The sequence below is a fragment of the Felis catus genome, chromosome C2 (genome assembly GCF_018350175.1).
Source record: "Felis catus isolate Fca126 chromosome C2, F.catus_Fca126_mat1.0, whole genome shotgun sequence".
NCBI lineage: Eukaryota > Metazoa > Chordata > Mammalia > Carnivora > Felidae > Felis > Felis catus.
Genome location: NC_058376.1, coordinates 26189054 through 26213204, shown reverse-complemented (window position 1 = coordinate 26213204; position 24151 = coordinate 26189054). Strand labels below are relative to the sequence as shown.

Here is a 24151-nt window from a genome sequence, read left to right as displayed (position 1 = left end):
AAAGACAAATTCCCAGAATTCGTTTCTTAGCCAGAAGATCTGCACATTTATATTTTTAACTACCCTTCAAAAATGGTGTTTTAAAGCCAAGTTATAGATGTCTACATAATACTTGGTATTTTTCAAGTCCTATGAAATTTAAGCAAGGGTCTAATTATGTAAAACTTACAGGAGTCGCTTCTGTAGCAAGTTATTCCTTTTTTGAGGGTACAAACAATAAAAGTTTAACACTTTTATTTGTGCTGATCATGTGCGTTAAAGAATAAACATCAAACCAACCTAATTGCAGTGGTGTATATGCTACAAGTACTAATGGTGAATTTGCGTCTGACAAGGGTTAGATGGGTTTCCATTTCATTCCTTAGGTTATCCTTCGAATTATGTAAAAGAAGAAAGGAACCTACAAAGTGTCTAATGCGATAAATTGGGAGACAAAGGGATGCTTTCTGTGGTGGATAAAGTGTGCATATTTTAAACAGAAACTACATGAGCCTTCTCTGGAACTAGTGCTTGCACAACTCCCAAGATAAGCCTATGCTCCATCTGTAACGTATGGATGTTGTTTCCCTTCGAACCTCACAGTATTACTGCCTCACAACTGGAAAACAAACTCCCGAGAATATGAGAACATTGAACACCATGTTAAACCATCAAATATACTTGATAACTAACAGAAATTAAAGCCTATGATGAACTTGTGCCTTTCTAATACCGCTAATTCTCTGTGTGTGATCTTTCCCCGGGACCAATCATTGATACACTTAGCTTTGTCATCTCAATCCTGTCAAGTGGGCTGTATCTCCTCCTATTGCAATCTGATTTACAGTTCAAGCAAGTAAAATAAAATGTCTACCAAGTTAGTGGTTTGTAAAAAGGAACTCTGTCAAGGTTTTATTAATCAACAGATAATTTAAATGTCTTCTATCCTCATTTGCTTAATCTAATCTTTACATCTGTCCCTTTTTTCACATGTTGGCTTGGTAACGAAACTTCTCACAGAATTATAATGAACTGAACCAAGGCACCATGAACAACATGGGCTTTGCAAAACCCAGACTGGTTAAAGTCAGGGCTTCATTTCTTAGCTGTTATCTTGGGCATTTTTTAACTTCTCTGAGAGTCCTTATCTAAATTGGTAATAATGGTACCTACCTCATGGGGTTATTATGAGGATTAAATAAACTACTGGCACATAGATATATAAAAATGTTTTTGAACTTACTGTTATCTGTAAAATGGATAGAATGTCTTCTCTGGGTTTTGCTTCTTTCCACTCAGCAAATAAGAAATCACTTTGACAGTGATAGTTGAGAAGTCAACATAAATGCTTTGACATAAATATCACATTAAAAAAACAGAAATAAGTACTTGAGTACTGATGTAATAGAACTTACCAAAAAGATGTGTTTGTCACAAACCACTGTTTGAAACAGCCCGAAAAAGGCCTTCAAACTGAAATTATGCAGCCATATTGTCTTCATTAGAACAGTCCAAATTATCTGAGCCACAGAGATGTTACGATTCCTAGAGTCCTAAATACCTTTCAAAAAGTTTGACAAATTTTTGTACCCTGTGCTTACTAGACTGAATTTAAGACCCAACTGCTTAGAGAAAGATGGCTTATTTCATTAGGAATGGATTAGAAAAGCTATATTGATGAGTTTTCTTTTGCTTTAAATAACTTTTCAAATAAGGTGGGAGGTTGGATAGTCAATCAAAGGGCAAAGTCTTCTACAGGTAATATATCATATTAGGAATATGTAAAACAAGCATTTTCCCCAAGGCACTCAGCCATTTAGCTGTCAGCACTAATGAGTAAGAAATTTAGGTTTTACAGTAATCCACAGTGGAAAGCCCTGGTTACTAGATGTGTCCCAAAAATACTTCCTTTCTTGTATGGCTATTTATTGCTTCTGATTTTCCCAATAAGCTCATAACTACAACATGAACAAACTAAAAGAACAAATGTTCTCTGCTAATTCCATGATAAAAATACTTGAAACCCGCCATCTTTATAATTGCACACTATCTGCAGTTATTACACAAAACTTCCTAGGACCCAAAATGGAACAGTTAAAAACATTTTCAAACTTAAATAAAACTAATGTTCATGTGATGCCAGTTACTCTTAGAAAAATACACTCAACTCTGAATAGGCATTCATTATATATTTCAGGAAAAAAACGTTCATGGCTTAGAAATACATTAAAAGGTGTATATAGTTTAATACTAAAACTAGATGTCTCTAAGGTTTAAAAACAAGTTTCTTGTTGACATTGTGTAATTTAAATTCCACATACTTTCAAATCTTTGGGATATGTATCTTTAGAATTTGGGTACTTTTCTGGCATTCTATACTTAAATAGAATTTTTCAGAAAAAAATGACAACAGGAATATGTGGAATAGCCAAGGTCTTCTAATGATTTATTAGCAAGTTCTGATTTTTCTAAGTCAAATAATTTATGACTAGACATTTAAAGATGTGGGTTAACAGGAAAAAAGTATCTTTTTAAAAAAATTTAATTTTGGGAAAAAATCCAAATTCTTATATGTCTTTCTCTCTTTTTGTAGTTCAAGTACGCTTACAAGACTGATGGCATCACAGTGGTATAAATATGAAGGGACTACTGAAGAATCTGAAGTACTGTACTATTTGGCTTTAATTCAGACATCTATTAAAGACTTTCATGTGTTGAAAAAAAGCACAAGGAACAGAGATGTCAGAACATTTCTGCTTTATGCAGTGGCATTAGACATATAAGTCAGATGCCATGTCAAAATTAATACAGGCTTTGATTCTTGATTAGGAGAATCCTATGTATCACAATTTCGATGGTTTAAAGAGGTTTTATTGTATATATATTTTCCACTAGTACTACTGATAAACTTTAGACTTTTATATGCACATTTTGATACTGTTGCCTTGGGAAAAATTATGGTTAATAAAAAGTTGATTTTTTTAAGAAAACTTTATATTTTGTTTTTTCTTTGCTAAATATTTAAACACATTAAAGTGAAATATCCCCTTTGCTATTTCTGCCTTTTTTATGCATAGAAAAGAAGCACACATCATCATGCCTCAAACTACTTTTTATTTGCAACTACATGATTTCACGCAATTCTTCTAAACAATGACATAAAATAGATTTCCTTGTGTATAAATAACTTACATATTCTCCATAAATGCTCAAAGGTGCTAGAACAGATCGTCTGCTGCTACAGTGTTGTCATATCCAACAGAGTTGATGCACAATATATAAATACTCAAGTCCAATATTAAAAACTCAGGCACTTGACTAACTTTAATAAAGTTTCTCAAACTATATCAATATATCTAAAGTGCATATATATTTTTTTAAGAAAGATTATTATCAATAACTTTTCTATAAAAATAAGTTTGACGGTTTGGCCCATCTAACTTTACTACTATATGAATATGAACTTTTAATATGTGGTCAAGCTTATTCTACTTTCTCTCAACACTGACACCAACAGAATCAAAAGCAGCTAGTGAGGTGCTAACATGTGAGGATTAATCCAGTGATTCCGGTCACAATGCATTCCAGGAGGAGGTACCCATGTTACTGGAATTGGGCGATACGGTTTATTCTTTCTTCCCTGATTTGGATAACCAAATGGAATAGGAGGAGGGTAGTGATTCTGATGGCCATTCCCTCGGTACATTCCTGGCTTTTTTCTGGGCAAAGGGTGCCACATTGGAAGAGGTGGGAATATCAATTCTGAAATCTGCATGAAAGAGGAAACAGTAAGTTAATTCAGAGGAAAAATCAGTCACATTATTCCATATTACTCACTAAAGAAAAACAAAACCACTCACCCATACCCTACCCTTAAGTGTAGGTCTAAATAACACTCCTATGGTCAGATCTAAATATGTTAGAAATTTCATATATTGTAGGTGATTGATTAGTTTTCTTTTCTTTTTTAATTTTTTTTTTTTAATGTTTATTATTTTTGAGAGAGAGAGAGACAGAGAGCAAGCAGGGAAGGGGTGGAGAGAGAGAGAGGGAGACAGAGAATCAGAAGCAGGCTTCAGGCTCTGAGCTGTCAGCACAGAGCCCGATGCAGGGCTTGTACTCACTAACTGTGAGATCATGACCTGAGCTGAAGTTGGCCACCCAACTGACTGAGCCACCCAGGTGCCCCTGATTAGTTTTCTTAATGAATGAAAATGAATAAAAAACACAGCACTCTAAAACAAGCAGGAAAGATCAAAACAGAATGAATGGAAGCCTGAAAGGACACATCATGTTTTAGACCAGTGGTTTCCACAGCTGGCTGTTTAATAAGAAGTCACCTAAAAAAGCTTTTAAACACAAAATACATTTATGCCCTAGCCCTGGTCTAACTGAACAATAACAATCTTTTAGGAATAGAGGCCAGGTACTCTGACCGCACTTCAGGTGATTCTTTTTTTTTTTTTTTTTTTTTTTTTAAATATTTTTTTTCCAACATTTATTTATTTTTGGGACAGAGAGAGACAGAGCATGAACGGGGGAGTGGCAGAGAGAGAGAGGGAGACACAGAATCGGAAACAGGCTCCAGGCTCCGAGCCATCAGCCCAGAGCCCGACGCGGGGCTCGAACCCACGGACCGCGAGATCGTGACCTGGCTGAAGTCGGACGCTTAACCGACTGCGCCACCCAGGCGCCCCACTTCAGGTGATTCTGACGCAGCCAGTTTGTGTTTTGGAACTACAGTCTTAGATTATCCCCTAAGTCAAATGGGACATCAAGTCCACATACTCAAAAAGTTATCAGCAATTTTGTACACCCCTGCTAAGAATGTACCTTGTGACTATGTGTTTCTGAGTTTTCTTTTTAAAATGTTTATTCTTTTTGAGGGAGAGAGAAAGAAGAGAGAAGGAAAGTGAGAGGGAGAGAAAGAGAGCACACGGGGAAGAGAGAATCCCCAGAAGGCTCTGCACTGATCAGATGAGGGGCTTGAATCCACAAATCATGGGATCATGACTGAGCCGAAATCAGGAGTGGGATGCTTAACCAACTGAGCCACCCAGGTGCCCCTGAATTCTCTGATTTCTAATCTGTTCCTCTTAGTACAGGTATTTTAAAACTTATAGTCTGTATACAATTACATTCATATGATAGAAAATACAAAAGATATAAAAGCATATACATGGAAAGTCCCTCTTTACCTGATTACCGGCTACCCAATTACCCTTTAGAGGCAACTTACACTATTTTTTTGTGTGTATACCCTTAGAATCAATCCATGCATATAATAGTTAGGCATACATCTATACACACATTTTAAAAGACATTCATATCAATACATAACGTCCTTTTTCATTATTTTACAGCTAGATGTAATGCAATGACTATGCCATAACTAAATTAACTGGTGTCCTACTGATAGAACATTTAGGCTGTTTTCAATGTTTTACTATTAAAAAACAATGCACAACAAATAAAACAATGCTTCAATGAATAACCTTAGTACAGTTAATTCCTTTTTTAATAAAAATTTTTTAACATTTTTATTTATTTTTGAGAGAGAGAGACAAAATACTAACAGGGGAGGGGCAGAGAGAGGGAGACAGAATCAGAAAAGCAGGCTTCAGGCTCTGAACTGTTAGCATAGAGCCCGACACAGGGCTTGAACTTGTGAACCGCAAAATCATGACCTGAGCCAAAGTTGGATGCTTAACTGACTGAGTCACACAGGCACCCCAATACAGTTAATTCTTGATTATATACAATAATGGGGAAATAAGGCAGAATTTAGAGTTCAAATAATTGGCCTATAAAACAAACAGAAAAATGCAATGTTTTCATTTCTTTTTACACTGGGGTGCTGGTAAGGTTTTAAAACTGTCAGAAAGACGACAAAATTCTGGAGCTTACATTACCCTTTCTAGTTAATCCTAATACACCACAGGCAACCACTGTTCTGATTTCCATCACCAGAGTTTTCCGTCTGTGAACTTTAATAAAAATCAGCCAGCATGTATTCTTTGTGTATGGCAAAATTCTTTTGCTCAACCAAATGTTTTTGGGGTCCTTCCATATTGTGTCTAGTATTATTAGTTCTTCCTGTTTTTTGTTGACTATTATTCTATTTTGTGAATACCTCACAATTTTTCTTCCATTCACTTGTTAATGGACATTTGGGTTGTTTTCCATTTTACTATTATGAAAAAAGCTGCTATAAACATTGTAATACATGGCTTTGTAAATATTTTCATTTCTCTAAATACTTAAGAGTATAATTGTTGGGTAATAGGGTAGATGCATATTTAACAAGTTCCAGAGTTTCCAAAGTGGTTGTACCACATTATACTCTCACCAACAGTTTATGACTAGCTACTTCACATCTTTGCCAACAGTTGGTGGCGTTAGACTTTAATTTCAGCCATTCTGGAAGCAGTGTTTCATTGTGGTTTTAATTTGCATTTCCCAGATGATAAATAAGGTTAAGCACCTTTTCATGTGTTTACTGGACATTTATATAACTTCTTTTGTACCGTGTTTACTCTCATCTTCTGTCCATTATTTTTAATTGGGTCATTTGTCTCTTATTATTGATTTATAGGAATGATTTACAAAGTATATTCTGGAAACAAGTCCTTTGATGTATGTACTGAGAATATTTTGTCCCAGTCTATGCTTTGCCTATTAATTTTCTTAATGGCTTGTCTTGATGAGTAAAGATTTTTAATTTTGGTGAAGTCAAATTTATCAAGTTCTTTTCTTGTGTTTTTTATATCCCTCGGGAGAAATCTTTGCTTATCCCAAATAATAAAGATACCTTTTTGTATTTTCTTCTAAAAGTGTCAGAGTTAGTTAGCTTTTATGTTTGGGTCTATGATCTATCTCAAATTAATTTTTTTGTGTGTATCATGTCAGATAGTAGTTAGGTTCATTTCTTTCCATAAATAGACTAACCAATTGGTTTAGTACATGTTCTTGAAGACTTTCCCCTATTGAACGGCTTTGATACTTTAGTAATAAAAAAAAAAGACTGAACATATGTAAGTCTATTTCTGGAGTCTCTATTTTGTTCCATTAATATATTTGTGTATCTTTAAATCTACACTTTTTTTTTTTTTTAAGTTTATTTATTTACCTTGAGAGACAGGGAAGGGAGAGAACCATAAGCAGTCTCACCGTCAGCACAGAACCTTATGCAGGGCTTGATCCCATGGACCAGATCATGACCTGAGCTGAAATCTAGAGTCGGATGCTTAACTGACTAAGCCACTCAGGCACCAATGGCTTTATATTAGTGTAAGGCCTCTAACTTTATTCTCCTTTTTATAAATTTTAGAATCAATTTGTCACTTTCTAGAAAAAGGCTTGTTGGGATTTTGATTGATACTGACCTTGAATCTATAGATCAATTTGGGGAGAAATGACAGTATTTTCACTTCTTCACACAATAATTTTTTTTTTTAATGTTTATTTGTTTTTGAGACAGAGACCCAGCATGAGCAGGGGAGGGGGCAGAGAGAGGAGATACAGAATCTGAGGCAGGCTTGAGGCTGAGCTGATAGCACAGAGCCTGACGTGGGCCTCGAACTCACAGAATCTGAGATCATGACCTAAGCCAAAGTTGGACACTCAACCACCTAAAACCACCCAGGCACCCCATATAATCTTGACTTCTTAATTAGTAATTTCCTGGGGTATCTTTCAAAAAATGGACTTCTAAGAGAAAAAAGATCCTAACCTAGGAACTTTTTATCTTTACTTTGAAAACTCCCCTTTTAAAACCTTTTAGCAGTACCAGGTTCAAGATGAAAAAGTGAATAGGAAGAAAAGATTAAAGTGGGTCACTTGCACCAGCTTTCTACACAATAGATTATAACAGTCAAGCTTCTCTGTTATGAAAAATTGTCAAGGAAAAATATTTTATTTTAAAAGCACACAAAAGACACTTCAATTTCCATGCCTTTGTTTAATTTTACCCTAAAAGCTTCTTAACATGGGGAAAAATAAATACAATTTAATTTAAAAGGAAAATCTAAAAATTAAAGGTCAATTTACTTGTAAAAAATCAGTAGCAATCAGTTCAATTTAAGACTTACTTTCTTGCTTTGTTGAGTAACAATAAAATATTGAGTATGAAAATTGCCATGTGTGAATGAATTCCAGGCAATATAACAACAGTAATTTGGAGAATATATCATACATACTCTTTTACACTGCTTTAAGTTGTTTTTTAAAAGTGCATGTTATCTTACAATATGCATATATAGATATATCCCTAAAAATATGATAATCATCAGACCTAATTTCCCTCACAAGCCTAGGAAGGAAATTCAACAACTGAAAAAAACAAAGCAAAACAAAACAAAACAAAACCCCAGAGAAATAAAAAACTAAGGTATACTGAAAGTATGTTCATTATATAAATGTATGGTGAATGTAAAGATTTAGTTTCTCATACTTAAAACACTAATTTCTTACTCATTAGGCTGAAATTCTCATTGTAGCCCAAATCCTATGCTCCATATGTTGGATATGTTTCATCATATCTAACTAATAAGGTGAAATTAATAAAAAAAGGTACATTTGTAAATAAACTCAGGGGTGCCTGGGTGGCTCAGTTGTTAAGTGTCCGATTTTGGCTCAGGTTATGGTCTCATGGTTAATGAATTTGAGCCCTTCATCGGGCTCTCTGCTGTCACCACAGAGCCTGCTTCGGATCCTTTGTCCCCACTCTCTCTCTGTCCCTCCCCAGCTCATTCTGTCTCTCAAAATAAATTAAAAAACTTAAAAAAACAACCCTCAAAATAGGAAAAAAGTACAAATAAGGCTCAACTGAATAGATTTCCTAACATTTTTTGACTTACCTTTTCTGTTGAAGACTATTATTGTATTAAAAGTGTGTGTGTGTATATATATGTATATATAGATGTGTGTATATTAAGAGTATATTAAGTATATTAAGGGGCACCTGGGTGGCTCAGTCGGTTGAGCGTCCGACTTCGGCTCAGGTCATGATCTCACAGTCTGTGGGTTCGAGCCCCGCATCAGGCTCTGTGCTGACCGCTTGCTCAGAGCCTGCTTCAGATTCTGTGTGTCCGCTCTCTGCCCCTCCCCCACTCACGCTTTGTCTCACTCTGTTTCTTAAAAATAAATAAATGTAAAAAAAAATTAAAAAAAAGTATATTAAGTAGCAGTTAGGTTCATTTTTTTCCATATAGACCATCCAGTTGTTTTAGTACCAGTTCTTGAAGACTTTCCCTACTGAACTGCTTATATATATTTATACGTATGTACTATATATATTTCATTCACTAATTCATTCATTCAGAGAGGGAGTGCCTGTGAGCAGGAGAGGGACAGAGAGAATCCTAAGCAGGCTCCATGCCTGGTGCAGAGCCTGATATGGGGCCATGACCTCAGCCAAAATCAATATTTGGACCTACTGAGCCACCCAGGCACTCCAAGAATTTTTAAAAGTATGTTAAACGTTCTTTGGTGTGTGGGGTATAAATAATAAATAAGTGAACAAATTTGTAAGTGCGTGCCTGGTAGCTATGTAACTCTTCCACTGTTGTAAGTAAAGGAGATACTGTTTTGACTTGAGTGAAAAATTAACTCCCGTATTATTCAGTGAAGTTTCTCTTTAATCGTGGGGAGAATAAAGTTAAACCCAATGGTATTAATCAAAAGTGCTGAAGGCTACAAAAAATGAATACCTATTTTTTAATACAATAAGGATTGTTAAAAAATCAGGAATGTTTTATCACCACGGTTTTTTTCTATTCTTTGCCACATTTTTTTAAATGTTTGTTTATTTTTGAGAGAGTGAGCGAGAGTGCAAGCAAGAGCAGGGGAGGGGCAAAAAGAGAGAAAGACAAAGAACCTGAAGCAGACTCTGAGCTGTCAGTGTAGAGCCCGATGTGGGACTCAAACTCACAGACTATGAATTCATGACCTGAGCTGAAACAGAGAGTCAGAAACTTAATCAACTGAACCACCCAGGGGCCTCTCTTTGACACACCTTTTAAAATATACTTATTCTAGGAGCTCCTGGGTGGCTCAGCTGGTTGAGCGTTCAACTCTCGATTTTGGCTCAGGTCATGATTTCAAAGTTGTGAGATCCAGCCCTGAGTTGGGCTCTGCACTGGATGAGGAGCTTAAGATTCTCAGTCTCTCCTTCTGCCCCTCTCCCCCGTTCGCTTGCTCTCTCAAGTCAAAAATTAAATATATATATATATTAAATTTAAAAAATCAAATTAAAATTTAAAAATACATAAATTTTTCTGAATATATTGTTAAAATTAAAAATATATATTCATCCTAAAAAATAAATAAATAGAATGTTTTTATCCTACTTATTGAGTAGTAGTAAAGCAGACCCTTGATAAAGTGACTCAGGATGTCTACATCTCAAGAGCAGCTTCCTTTAGTGTACAAAAGCAAGAACCAGGATTCAAAATCTCAAATCAGAAACCCCAAACAACATGAGCAGGACTACCTGGAATGACATGGCAAGCCCTGCTCATGACCTTTAATAGAGAGCTGATCCATGGTTACCTGGTACACAGGACTTGGGGTTGTAGTCACCGAATTGGGTTTCACTTCTACTTCCTTACTTGTTTCTTCATCTGAAGAAGAGGATCCTGAATGATAATCAGAGGTAACTTTATCAAGGGCCCTAGTAACTTTCTTGGAGATTTCATCCTTGTTCTCATCCTCATTTTCAAAGCTGGCAACAATGAATGCATTGTTTTTCTCTCCATACCTAAAAATTAAAAAAACAAATTCACACACCTTGAAGCACTATCAACGAAAGCAAGAAACTGTCCATAAAAACAATTAAACAGGCTTGGACATGCCATCAGTCCAAAGCAAAGAAGGAACACTCCCAGAACTTAACCCTAGGTAACCCACCTATAGGCCAACAGGTCGGCCATGATTTTCTACTTCTGGCCTACTTACGTGCAAATAATAAGTGATTCTATTCTCTTCAATTTTCTTTCCCACTGCCTCCTAACAAAAATAGTTGTTTAAAATATCTATGAGAAATTCACTGTTTTGATTACATTTTTGTATGTACCATTAACCTGGCTTATATAGTAAGATTTTCTAATGTATTTTTAGCTGACTACTATAATATAGATACTAGTGATTCAAGTCACAAATCAACTGGACATTTCCTTTGAGATTTACTTTACCATTATTAAATTAAAAGAGGGTCTGAGTTGCCTATATCCACAATGACAAAAATGAGAACTAAGACAACTGGAAAACAAACACTACTGTTGAGGAAAACAAAGGGGTTTTGCTTGAATTATATTGCTTACCAGGAAAACTTCTCATCTTAATTTTTTGAAAAAAGTAAAATGAGCCTTTTAATTCTGCCAAAATATTTTTAAAGCCTTGAACTAAGAAAAATAATTGGTATATGTAACTTTGGCTGTTGATTACTAAAAAAAAGGCGGGAGGGGGGCGCATGGGCAGTTCAGTCAGTCAAAGCGTCCAACTTTGGCTCAGGTCATGATCTCACAGTTTGTGAGTTTGAGCCCTGCATGGGGTTCTGTACTGGTAGCTCGGGGCCTGGAGCCTGCTTTGGATTCTGTGTCTCCCTCTCTCTGTGTCTCCCCTGCTTGTGCTCTGTCTTGCTCTGTGTCTCTCAAAAATAAACAAATGTTAAAAAAAAAAAAATAGAAACAAGAAAAGGAAAATAAATTCTGCAATGAGGGAAAATAACATAAAGAATAGTAAAACCAGTAGTTTTTATGTGGAGCATAGGAGAAACCCACAAATTTATTTACATAGACTACACAGCATATACACTATGAAACTATTTCTAGTAAGTGTTAAGGACAAAGGAAATGTGATTGTTAAGCAGTTCTTATACAACATATGATTAAAGTTAGAAAGACAAAGTGATTTTAAGCTTAAAAAAACAAAAACAACCTTGACAGAAAAACAGGGTTTATTTTAACTATGTAAATTAATTTCATTTTGAGATAATCCTTATCTCAAATTATTTCTGAATCAGGATATGTACAATAAGTAAAAGGCCAAACTGCAATAAAGCCTTTGAAAGTTTTACAGAAATCATGCAGTCTCACAGGTGAGTTCTATTTCTTTAGATAGCTGTGCTGTCTTCCATTCTCACACAGGCTGAAAGGGGGCCATAAATGCTACCTAATATGGGACATAACTCCCTTTGCTATTCTTTTCCAGTTTACTTCATAAAAAGAGTTGCTAGATGGTGGAAAGAGCACTGAACATGTTTCTGGTTCTGGCTCTCCCATTAACTAGCTCTGTAACAAGGGGCAAGTCATTTAACGTGTCTAGGCCTTGGTTTTCTGTCTGTTAGGCAAGAAAGCTGAGAGCTGACTGGGTACTGGCTGGTTTTCAGCTAGTGATTCTCTGCTATAAGATGCCTGAGAAGCTGGGCAAATTGTTCACAACACAGAATTCCTGTACTATAATTTCAAGTTTAAAACTATAATATAGTTTTAGCAATGGAAATTTACCTCTCCATCCTGCCCATATATTAAAGATTCAACACATTTCAATACAAAGTTTAATTTATGTTAATAATGCCAGCAATATTAACAAGGGGCTTAGGCCAACCTTCAGTTTTTGCCCATTAATGGAGTCAAAATTCAAGTAAAACAGAAAGGCAGGCAATTTGAGAAAAATCCCTGCCTCTGTAGAAACTGAAACCTAAATCAAGGGCAGATATCTAATGAAGGATCAGTTGGTTCAATTAGGTTCTGCATCTTTCCCTCTGTAGTATTTTGGGTATGAGAGTTCTCATATTAAGTGAAGCTGTTGATTATTTTAACATTAGAGTGTGCAGTTAATGCCTTACAATTAGTAACGGACAACTTTTAAACTTTCCATTTTTCAACCACATGCTGCTAAACATTAAGTCCATTTAGTTAATTTGAAACACATTAATAGTGTCTAATGCTCTAGATCAGGAAAAAGATAATAGAAATTCTAAAAAAAATAGGTATAGAATGTTGAGTGAATAATAAAGCTGCCACCCATTCGCAGGCATTCTCTTTGTAGGAAGGATCCATTATCTATTTTGTATCTCCTCATATAGTTAATTAAACAATAACCTTTTAACTACACCAACAATCCTTGCACACTTCCAATATTTTATACTGATGGAATAACTCAGTCATACTATGAAGAATGTTCTTTTTGAGTGCATTTCATTTTTTTCATAACTTTAGTCTCTAGTGTACCAATGAGTTATTATTAATGACTCAGATATTTGTTCTATTATATAACTGCCAGATCAGCTTTAATTTTCAGAATGTTTATCTCTATAGTTTTGGTCCCAAAGTACTAATCAATATTGCAATCTCCTCTATTAACTTAGAGCAATCACCTCTACTCAATCACTAGCACATCTTTCTTTTTGGAGTTCTGTTATCACATAATGAAGATGATTTCTTTTTGTTGTTGTTGTTATTTATTTATTTTGACAGAAACAGAGAGGGGCAGAGAGAGAGAGAAAATCCCAAGCAGGTTCTGTGCTGCTAGCGCAGAGCACATCATGGGGCTCGAACCCACAAAACTGTGAGATCATGACCTGAGCCGAAACCAAGAGTTGGACGCTTAACCTACCAAGCCACCCAGGCGCCCTTGAGGGTGACTTCTATTAGCTGTGAAAAAATATCACATCACAGTCAATTGTTGGCAAAATTTTACTTGTATGTAAAATTATTATAAAGCTACTGAATGCAAAGATTTTCTTATATTAATAAGATGAAGGAACAATAATTTTTCATTATCTGGCATTATTAAGCAATGAAGTATCCACCTAAGTAGAATATCTATTTAGAGTTTTCATCTTCAGGTGCCAAGATTTAGTTAAGTCATTTCAAATAAATATGTCCAAAATGTTTATACAATTATCCAACCTTTTTTTAAAATTTTAAAAAATATTTATTTGGGGGGCAGGGAGAGCACAAGCAGGGGAGGGGCAGGGAGAGGGAGACACAGAATCTGAAGCAAGCTCCAAGCTTTGAGGTGTCAATACAGAGCCTGATGCGGGGCTCGAACTCATAAACCTCAAGATCATGACCTGAGCTGAAGTCAGATGCTTAACTGACTGAGCCAGCCAGGAGTCCCTACAATTATCCAAATTCTTAAACACATCTTTGGACATAGAAACATTTCCCTAATGACTCAAGATCATTATATTAAATAATACTCATTATTTGATTGGGTGATAATACATTTGTGCCAACTCTAGCTTTTTTGCTCCTGTCTCCACATTAAGACTACATGGTATTTTTTTTTGGTAGTTTTATAACTACATGAAAAAGCCCCTTTCAAACACTGCTTATAATTTTTATGGCTGAAAACCTATGTAACCAACTAAAAGAACTGTGTGTTAAATAAGAGTCGGGATCTAAGTGCAGGCCTAATAAAAAAGTAAGCAATTCAATATAGTAACTTTGTGATAACTATTTCTTGTATACTAAGGTCCTCAGCAGGGGCTCAGTGGCCAAAGTCTATAAAGTCTCACCTTGGCTTAAGGAGTCCTTAATGAGTCCCAGAATCTAAAAATGTTTGACCTTCTTGGACCAAAACTTGAGATGTCTTGCTCTCCTTTTTTCTGAGAAGAAGTGTTGAAGAATCTAGTACCTAAGTTTCCCACAGAATAAGCTGACAACAGCAGCTTTTACCAAATAACTCCATTGTGGTCCAGAATAATTTGGTGGAAGAATTACCATGTATTTTTGGCATGACATGTCATCATCTTTACTTTTATTGTTGAAGATCAGATCAAATTCCATAGTCCACCTTTGGAATATAGTATGGTTGCATCAAAAAATATCTCTACTATATATAGTCAACGGGTGAAGTGCACTTAAAACCAAAGGGAAACACCTTAAAGGAACAGCTGTAGGAAATCATTCACAGGGATTCCAAGAATTTACTCATCCTATTTTCTTCCTGCATGGAAATGTCCTTCCCACTTTGTCACCTAGTCAACTGCATCTTTCTCCACCCAGCTCACATATCACTCAGCAGTGTACTGCCCAGCAGAGGCAGTAACGTTCTCTTTGTGCCACCAACTACTGCATTTTGTACATATATCTATTATAGTATAAATCACCCTGTTGTAATCCGCTTGTTCTTTCTTCTCCCTTATTACACTTTGAACACCTGATAGCAGAATGCTACTTTCATTTTTTTAAAACCCCAAAACTAAGAATGCCTGGTCCACAATAAATGCTTTTAGAAGGAATGGAGTTCAATTAAATACCATACCTAACACTCACCTATGTATAATTCTGCTCATTAGAAGAGTAGAAATGATCTCCGTTATGAAAACAAAACCATGAAAATATTACTTGGTCACTTAAAAACCAAAAAGAGAGAGGGAGGCAAGAGTAGAAACAAACAGAAACCCCCCCGCCCCAGTTATTATTATTACTTTTTAAATGTTTATTTATTTATTTGGAGAGAGAGGGAGGGGAGGGCAGAGAGAGAGAGAGAGAGAGAGAGAGAGAGAGAGAGAGAGAGAGTTAGAAAGAATCCCAAGCAGACACCGTGCTGCCAGCACAGAGCCGGGTGCAGGGTTCGAACTCCCGAACCGTGAGATCATGACCTGAGCCAAAACCAAGCTTAACCAACTGAGCCACCCAGGCGCCCCAACCAGAAGTTATTATCCAGTACTATTTGGAATTAACTTTTCTTATTTGAAGATGGGAAAGACATGTACACCACCAATGAAAGAAAATAATTGACCTACAGGAGTCTAGCTATCTAAATTCTGCTTTTTGGTGTATAATAAACTTCTTGGTAGAACCATAAAAACCCTGCCCAATCAGTTTTTAAGTTTCTTAAATTTTTTTTTTTTTAATCTTTATCTACTTTTTTGAGAGAGATAGAGCGTGAACAGGGGAGGTGCAGAGAGAGGGAGATACAGAATCCGAAACAGGCTCCAGGCTCTGAGCTATCAGTACAGAGCCCAACACAGGGACTGAACTCACAGACTGCAAGATCATGACCTGAGCAAAAGTCGGATGCCTAACCAACTGAGCCACCCAGGTACCCCAAGTTTTTAGCTGTAAGTAAGTTTAAGCTGTAAGTTTCTTTAGCTGTAAAACAGGAATGTAACCAGCCCTTCACCTTCAGATTACTTTACAAAATTCACAACTGAGAAAGCAAAAACCTGGCCATAAAGATACACAGGCAGGCAATACCTGAGAGAATTTCATAAAATCAGTTCCAGCATGGTAATCCTCTCAGCTGGCACACTCAAGAACTTACCGACAGCACACCTCACATGGATCCACCCACAGAGTGAGTTCCTTTGGCAAGCCTAGATCACTGTACAAGATGCAGCTGTTCTCACAGGCTTTCAGGACATCAGGATCAACTCTCTGAAACTTATTGACACGAATGCATCTACAACAAAGTAGAATAATGTTAATAGCTTTAATTGAATCTTAATCATAAACCTCATTATATTACTAGTATTTGCCAATGTGAATTTAAAACAAACAAACCCTGGCGGAGAATGCTGGAGCATATGTATCCTAAGTAGATAATAAATGCGAACTAAAGGCAAAGAGGAAGCATCAACAAGACTACTCAGCCTGGTGGAAAGAGGAGGGCTTCTGCGCGAGTCCAGAGAAATCTGAAGAACTGACTCTACCTCATTTTAGCCAGAAACTACTCAATCTCACAGGTCCATGAAATGAGCAAGGAGTATTAAAGTTGCATGAAATTACTTAGAGCTCTAAAGGTAGTATTAAAAGGCCAAGTTACTATATAACAAAATCTCCACAACTAACAAAAGACCTTAACCAATGTTTAAAATATTTTCAAATTCTTGTGATTTGATCATTTCCTTGCTTATACATCCCAGATAATAAGTGTTAAGAAATACCTATCATTGTTCTAAAATACAGAATCAGTCTAAGACACAGAACTATTCATATCACATAGTTAAGATTAAAATACAGTCCAAAGTATTATTGGCTTATCTCATTTATTTGTTACCAAAGGGTTTTCATTAAAAAAAAAAAAAAAAAGTTGTCAAAATAACTGAAAAAAAATTTTTTTTGAAAAAAAATTTTAAACCAATGTAGCCTCTGTTCCATTTTTTAAACCTAAGAAATACCACCTCTACCTAATGGAATGCTCAAAGATGACTCCCAGGATGAACGCAAAAATACATACTTATTTAAGCATTTTGATTATGTAACAGAAATGGTGGGTACAACAAAAGTATTTAATGCCTACAACTAAGAAATCAATCATGAGAACCCAGGTTTTAGTACCAGTCCCAGCAATTATTTATTGGGTGAATTCAGATTAAGTCATTTCACTTCTTCCTCAGATCCAAAGTTCTAAAATATGGAACATACAAGTTTGCTGAAAAATAGTAATTATACCATTAAATAAAACAGTATGAATAGAAAAACATGCTATTTAAAGTTTTAAAAATTATTTTATTAGTTGATTTCAATTTTCATTTAAAACAGTGAAAAAATTCTCATTAACAGTGAATACAGATTTCTAAATAATTCTTTCTCAAAGTTTACTATAAAATGGACAGTTTACTAGATGCTTCGCATGTATTAATTCTTCTAATTTTCATATTATCCTGTAAGTTAGATACCACTTCCCCACTGTAAGAAAAAAAGGAGGCAGAGTCTGAGTATTTTGGCCAACATCACAACTAGAAAGTGGTGAATTCAAGGGTCAAATCTTGACAAGACTCTAAAATCTCTTTTATTAAATACCCTATTCTGTCTGTACTAATCTTAACATCACCATTAACAAGTAAGCAATTCAGAGTGAAAAAATTATTTTATGCAGGTAAGATGCTATTTGTTCCTTTATTTAAGATGGTCCTATGTTTACAAATTGTAGTGCTGTGTCTGTTAGGTAAGATAGATGTTAGATGTATGTGTTTTTGTTATCTACAGTAAGGATGATGTAGACTCTAAGCTTAAAAAATATATATGTAAATAAAGATGCTTAGAGACTCTGCTTCAACAAAATTTGCATACCTTACATATTTTTTGTGCTGTTTTTTTAAACTCTTTAAACTGTGACTACTCATCCATTAGCCAGTCTTCAAAAACAAGACTTTAAAAGTTGCATAAAAATAGTCTATCATTTACTTAATGTTGACAGTTATTTCCAATTTTTTGCAATTATAAAGAAACATCCATATTCATACATATTTATCTGCATTTCTGATTATACTTCTGGAAGAGATTTTTAGGAGACTTACTGTTCAAAGAGTAGGAGTATTTTTACAGATCTTGATAATATTGCCAAATTGCCCTATAAACGCCTCTTATTTGTATATATTGTGGAGAAACTATTTTAATTTATAAACACTTTAGAAGAAAATGAACACTTACAACCTACTCTATGGATTCAAGACTCTTACTGGTTAATCCTATATTCTATTCATTTTTATAATAGTAACAACCCACCATTAAGTCTAATAGTTTTCTACTTCAAAGACAGCTTCAAAATGACTCAATAATGATACTTCTGATCATATGCCAATTTAATCCTGTTGAGCTAATTTTTTTCCTCAAGTTTTTAGAATTAATGGAAATGAAACTGTACACTGTCTGACCTTTAAGCATTTACTTGACAGTGTCTCCTTTTTCAGTAATAGTAAAAGTTGTCTTGGCACTTCCAAAAAAGTCTTTGTCCAATGTCAATTACATCAGTGTAAAAGCCTCAACAGCTCTAACTTAAAAAAGCTGTTCACTCTATCAGATATGAAGATGTGCAGAAAAAAATTAAGAGAATCAAGTGAGAAGATAAAAAATATATTGAGTCTGCTTTATATAGAACATCCACATTTCTACTTTAATTCGCCACATTTTCCAATTTACTAGGAAACCTCCTTGGATAAAAATGAAGAGGAAAATACATCAATAAATTTGATTCTCTTCTTTTCAATAGAATACATGCTCACCTGTGGCTTCTAGGAAATGAGAACTAAACAAATCATATTTTCACTTCCCTTGTAGATTCCCTGAATAGTCTTGCACTTGCTACAGCTCAGCAAATGAAATGAAGTCCTTTTTACATCAAAGCACAGAAGTGCTGATGGGGGCAGCAATATGCATAAATAAAAGAATTTCTGTAGTCACACTGTTTTATTTTTTTGTGGCCACCTCCACAAATGGGGCATGGTTTGACAGCTGAGTTCATTTAGCAGAACCCAGGTTCTCAATACAGTGGTCACATAAATACCAGGGAATTAGCATGCCAGGACATGCTTTGCAGGAGCCTGCTCTTTAAGCTAAAAATGTAAGTTTTTTTTTTTAAGGTTTACTGATTTCTGAGAAAGTTCTAGCAGGGGAGGGGCAGAGAGAGAAGGAGACACAAAATCTGAAGCAGGCTCCAGGCTCTGAGCTGTCAGCACAGAGTCTGAAGTGGGGCTTGAACTCATGAACTGTGAGATCATGAACTGAGCTGAAGTCAGATGCTTAACCAACTGAGTCACCTAGACGCCCCTAAAAATGTAACTTATAAACCAGAGTACAACAGACAGCTGCAAGTGAGAGTTATTTTCCCTCTCAGAGACAAGGCAGCAGTTAAACTGTGGTATGCAGAAGCCCTAAAGAATTTAGGGTCAGTGAGACCTGACTTTAAAACGCAGAGCTAATATTTACCAGTTGTAGATCATAACAAATTATCTTCATCAATAAAACAGTTATAGTGGTTTCTACCATAAAGAATTATGCATAGTATAAATGCAATTATTCTTGTGTCAAAATGCATTAGGTGTCTAATACTCAGCTCTCTTTTGCCATAAAACTTTTATTTTTTCCAAAACGTGTAACACGTAATTCACTTGCAGAAACAAAGAAACTCATTTCTCTCAACTCTTACCGTGCCCATTTATGGGTAAGTTTTAGGGATCTTCTAGAATTGTGAAAACCCTCAAGTACCTGTGATACATAAAGAAATCCACTCAAGCAGAAACCAAACTACAATCACAAGACTAACTCCCATAAGCCAACAGTATTGGCCTCCCAAGTCCAGACAGTGGGACACCAACAACAAATACTTGTATTTTAAAATGTGTAAGGAAAAAAATACCAAAGTCACCCCAGTTCTGTATTTTGCAGATAAACTGTGAAAGAAATGGACTGGATACCCCCTCAGTCCTCTGGCCTTGCACTCATTTCAGGTGCTATCAGCCTCTCCACTTAGTCCAATCCAACTGTCCAATTTAATCCTTTACCTGTAGGCCTGCCCTTTTGATGGTTTTTCTGGATACCAGTGATTTTTATATTTTTCTTGAAGTATAAGAGTCAATTTCTCAGCAAACCTCTCAACTGCCTCTTTTTTCAACTTATCATGTTTTCGAACTAGCCTTGTGAAAAAGAAGACAACAGCAGCAATTTCGTTCTTCATCTTTCCCTGCAAAGATAAAACAGTTTTTCTCAAAAAACGGAACATAAAAACTGGAAGATAAAGCTCTGCAAAATACCCCTCTTCCAGTTTCCCTTCTTTTATCTTCTGTTTCATTGGCTCAGATCTGGAAGAGGGAAAATAACCACTAATTTATACCATAAAGACCTTATAATAATACTATCTAAAAACCGTATCACTTAGCTTTGTGAAGTTCAATAAAGAGAGCACACCAAATTGCTCCTGTTGGCTAAAATAAATCAGAGATAGTATATACTTTTTACTAAATTTGTCAACATTTAGCTACAATAATTTAAGTTTAAACTTTTGTGAAATAATTTGAACTTTAAAACACAAGTCCACTTTGAAAGCCAGCATTGTATAGCTACTATAGAAAACAGTGGCAATTCCTAAAAACATTAGACAGAATTATCATAAGACCAATCAATTCTATACTCATAGCTATATATACCCAAAAGAAATGAAAACCTTCTTCTACACAAAAACGTGTACACAAGTGTCAATATTAGCATTATTCATAACAGCCAAAAAGTGGAAGCACTCAAATGTTCAACTGATGGACATTTGTCAACTGATGGACAAATAAATGTGGTATACATGCAACGGAATATTATTCAGCAACAAAAAGAAGAATGGCATGATATACTGATACATGCTACAACATAGGTGAAGCTCAAACACACTGTGTTAAGGGAAAGAAGGCAGTTACAAGAGACCAAACATTGTATGACTTCATTTATAGGAGTTTTCCAGAATATGCAAATCTACATAGACAAAAAGTAGGTTGGTGGTCTAGGGGCAGGAATGATAGGGGAAAGGAGGAGAGATGTCAGTGAGTACAGGGTTTCCTTGTAGGGTGAAGAAAATGTCCTAAATTGATTGTGGTGATGGCTGCACAACTTTGTGAATATACTATAACTAATGAACTGTAGATTTTAAATGTGTATGTTGTATGCTAGGTGAATCCTATTTGAACAAAGCTGTTACACATAAAGAAAAAATTCAGCAATGACTTTCTATTATAAGCATTCTTTCAGGAACAGAAATCTGTTTGCCTAAAAGATATGACCAAAAATAGTGGCTCTATCAAAACATATTTAAGAGAGCAGAAATTCAGGGTCATCTACAGAAAAATCAAACTAAAAGAAATAATCAGAGATTTAGCTGCATTCTGGAACTGCCTCAAGACTCTTTAAATGGCAGATCTGATTTATCATTGATTAATCCATAAAGGCAAAAACCTTGTCCTGGGATTGTTTCGATGTATATTCTGGCTTTACACGATGAGCTCATTCATTTGGCTGCTGGAAGTAACTTGGAGTTATTCACATGCTGCATTTACCAAGCAGTATCACCCTTTCCAGAGCCAATTATTAAAGACACACAGCGTCTGCTATATTTAGTATAAAAACCAACTAACCAACTGATAGTTTTTGTGTTCTCACACTTGTTTTCTCACACCTCTTAAAATCCCTCTTCATAATATGATTCCTTTACTCCTTGTGCAAATTCAAACAAGGGATCTCACTGTGAAAGAAATTCTAGTTATCTGAGAAGTGTGCTGGCAGCCATACCCACTCTGATCCTGGATGGGAAGACACCCAAACCTTTCTCCTGGAACCACAGAATGCCAGCTACCAGACAACAGGTACTAGGTTGCATATAAGAGCGTGCAGGTACACACAATCTCTGACTTCTGCAACTGCTGTGAGGCGTACTCCTAAAAAAATGTTGAGCCATTTCCACTTCATAAGGCTCTATTTATATTCCACCGCGTTAGGATGGAAAAGATAGCCCACTTGCAATTTAATATACGGTTTGAGATGAAAGTTGCTTGTTGATGGAACTACGTTAGCTTCCATCTCACCAAAGAAAACAAGGAACCATACTAAAGCACTGAATCCTTAACTAGATCATTCTTCTCATTCATTAAATTTGTCTACTACGTTCTACATATCTGAGTTCAGGGTTTTGTTCTCATTTTTGTTTTGTTCTGTTTCCTATCAAAAATTAAAAAAAAAAAAAAAGGAAGGAAAGAACCACTTAGTGGTTGCTATTGGTTGTAACACAGGATGAGTCATATGGAATTACTTTTTTTTTTCGGTTTGAAGGAATGATGCCTGGAATAGCAGAAAAATTAACCCACTCCCACCAGTTAGAATTCTGGGAGTACCAAAAGGTAAACGAGGTAGTTATAAGTCAGAGAAAGAGAAACTGGAAGCAAGCAGGTCCAGTAAGACCAAAGGCGTCTTAAGTAGCCGCAATTCCTCCACCCACACCGCGAGCGAAAAGCTCCCATTTTAAATATCGCACGGTGACGTCACCCTGGGACGTAGTCACCGCGGCGGCGGCTCAAGTTCTACTTTGTTCCACAGGCTCCTCTGCTCACAGCGGCGTGCACAAAATCCAAAGGAAAACCAAGCTCAGCCTTCCAGGAGTTTATAACTTTGCACTTTTCCCTGTGTTGTAACGAAAGGCTAATCGCAACCGTTTCTAGAAACAAATATTCCTGATAGACATTCCCAAGGTTGAGGAAGCGGGGATCCCGGCCGTGGGGGTGAGGAGCCCTTGACCAGACTCCGCGGCGTTACAAAGCGGGCTCCGGGCGAGGAGGAGAGACAGGATTTCCCACGGGGCCGGGACTCGGACTTTTTAAGCCATCAAAAACCTGCTGCTAAGCACTCACGCTTGGGTTTTAAGAGTGCTAGGTGAGTAGGCATCAAACATCTCCACCCACTCTGGAAAGAACGGCCGGCGAGCGCGTCCAACTTCTGCAATCGCGGTTTTCCCCCGAGTTAAGCGGGGGAAGGGCCCTGGAGCCCCATTCCCCTCCTCCCCCGCAAACAGCCTCGCGGGGTGCGTCTTCCCGTTCGCCCGGCAGTCCGCGGCCGCCGGCCAGGTTCCAGCCTCCGGGGGGCCCTGGGTTCCAGGACGGCGCTCCCCTCAGGCGCGACCCCCCGGACAGCAAGCCGGGTCCCCGGCTTGGGAAAACGGACGCGGAAGGGTGGTGGGAAGGAGCGAGGCTGTCGCCCACCCCGAGCGGAGGGTAACGCGCGGTGGAAACGTGGCAGGAGCCTCGAGGCGGCGTCTCCTCCGTCCCCATCCCGCCGAGGGTCGTGCGGAAACCCTCTCGGGCCGCCCCCCTCGGTCCACAGTCCTTCCTTCTGGCCGAGCAGGGCCGATGCAATCCGGTTCGATCCCACACTCCTCCCCCTTCCCTGGCGCGCCGCCCGCCGCGAGCCTTCGACGTGGCCTCTGGTCGCCGGGACCACCCTCCTCCCGGCGCCCTCGGCTCCACCATGTCCGCCTCCCCCGTCCCGGTCTCCTTACCGCCGCCGCCCTGGGGCCGCAGATTTGGCGACCCCGACCGTCTCCGGGCGGGGAACCGAGGGCGCCGCCTCAGCGGGCCGGCGCTCGGCGGTAGCGAGCGCAGCTAGCCTAGTCCGGAGCGTGTGGCTCCCGCGTCGTCGGGCGGCCGAGCGCGCGCTGAGAGGGCGGGCGGACAGGAGAGCGCGCGCGCGCGAGCGAGCGCAGCCTTGAGGCGACGCGCGGGGGGCTCGCGGCCCGGAAGAGAGGAGGGGCGATGACCCGGGAAAGGGTTGGCGCCGCGCGGGACAGGCTCGCGCGCCTTAGGGGGCGGGGGCGGAGGAGCCGGGGGGGGGGGGGGGGCGGGGCTTCGCCTAGAGCCCGACCCTGAGACCCGAGCCGCGCGACGCGCTGATAGACCCTCTGGTGCGACGGC

At 37.6% G+C, this 24151-nt stretch overlaps 2 protein-coding genes across 2 annotated transcripts in view; one reads left to right on the top strand and one right to left on the bottom strand.

The window, feature by feature from the left end:
* The window catches only part of CXADR (CXADR Ig-like cell adhesion molecule), a 56028-nt gene extending 53059 nt beyond the window's left edge, over window positions 1-2969 (top strand). Inside the window, exon 8 of the mRNA XM_019839492.2 lies at window positions 2573-2969. Within this exon, the coding sequence (XP_019695051.2) occupies window positions 2573-2614 (42 nt within the window). The 3' untranslated portion in view covers window positions 2615-2969. The remainder of the gene's footprint in view (window positions 1-2572) is intronic.
* Window positions 2970-3076: 107 nt separating this feature from the next.
* BTG3 (BTG anti-proliferation factor 3) lies at window positions 3077-23878 on the bottom strand. The gene is made up of 5 exons (XM_004001326.6): window positions 23740-23878; window positions 20219-20397; window positions 16258-16395; window positions 10531-10738; window positions 3077-3748 (listed from the first exon to the last, which is right to left on the bottom strand). The coding sequence occupies exons 2-5, from the start codon at window positions 20389-20391 to the stop codon at window positions 3509-3511; spliced, it is 759 nt and encodes a 252-aa protein (XP_004001375.2). The 5' UTR covers window positions 20392-20397; window positions 23740-23878; the 3' UTR covers window positions 3077-3508.
* Window positions 23879-24151: the final 273 nt, after the last annotated feature.

Coding starts and splice junctions, on each gene's coding strand:
- BTG3 (XM_004001326.6), bottom strand. CDS start 20,391: ATGAAGAACGAAATTGCTGCTGTTGTCTTCTTTTTCACAAGGCTAGTT. Junction 10,739..16,257: donor CCATGTGAGGTGTGCTGTCG/GTAAGTTCTTGA, acceptor TTTAATTTTTAG/GTATGGAGAGAAAAACAATG. Junction 3,749..10,530: donor CCCCAAGTCCTGTGTACCAG/GTAACCATGGAT, acceptor TCTTTCATGCAG/ATTTCAGAATTGATATTCCC.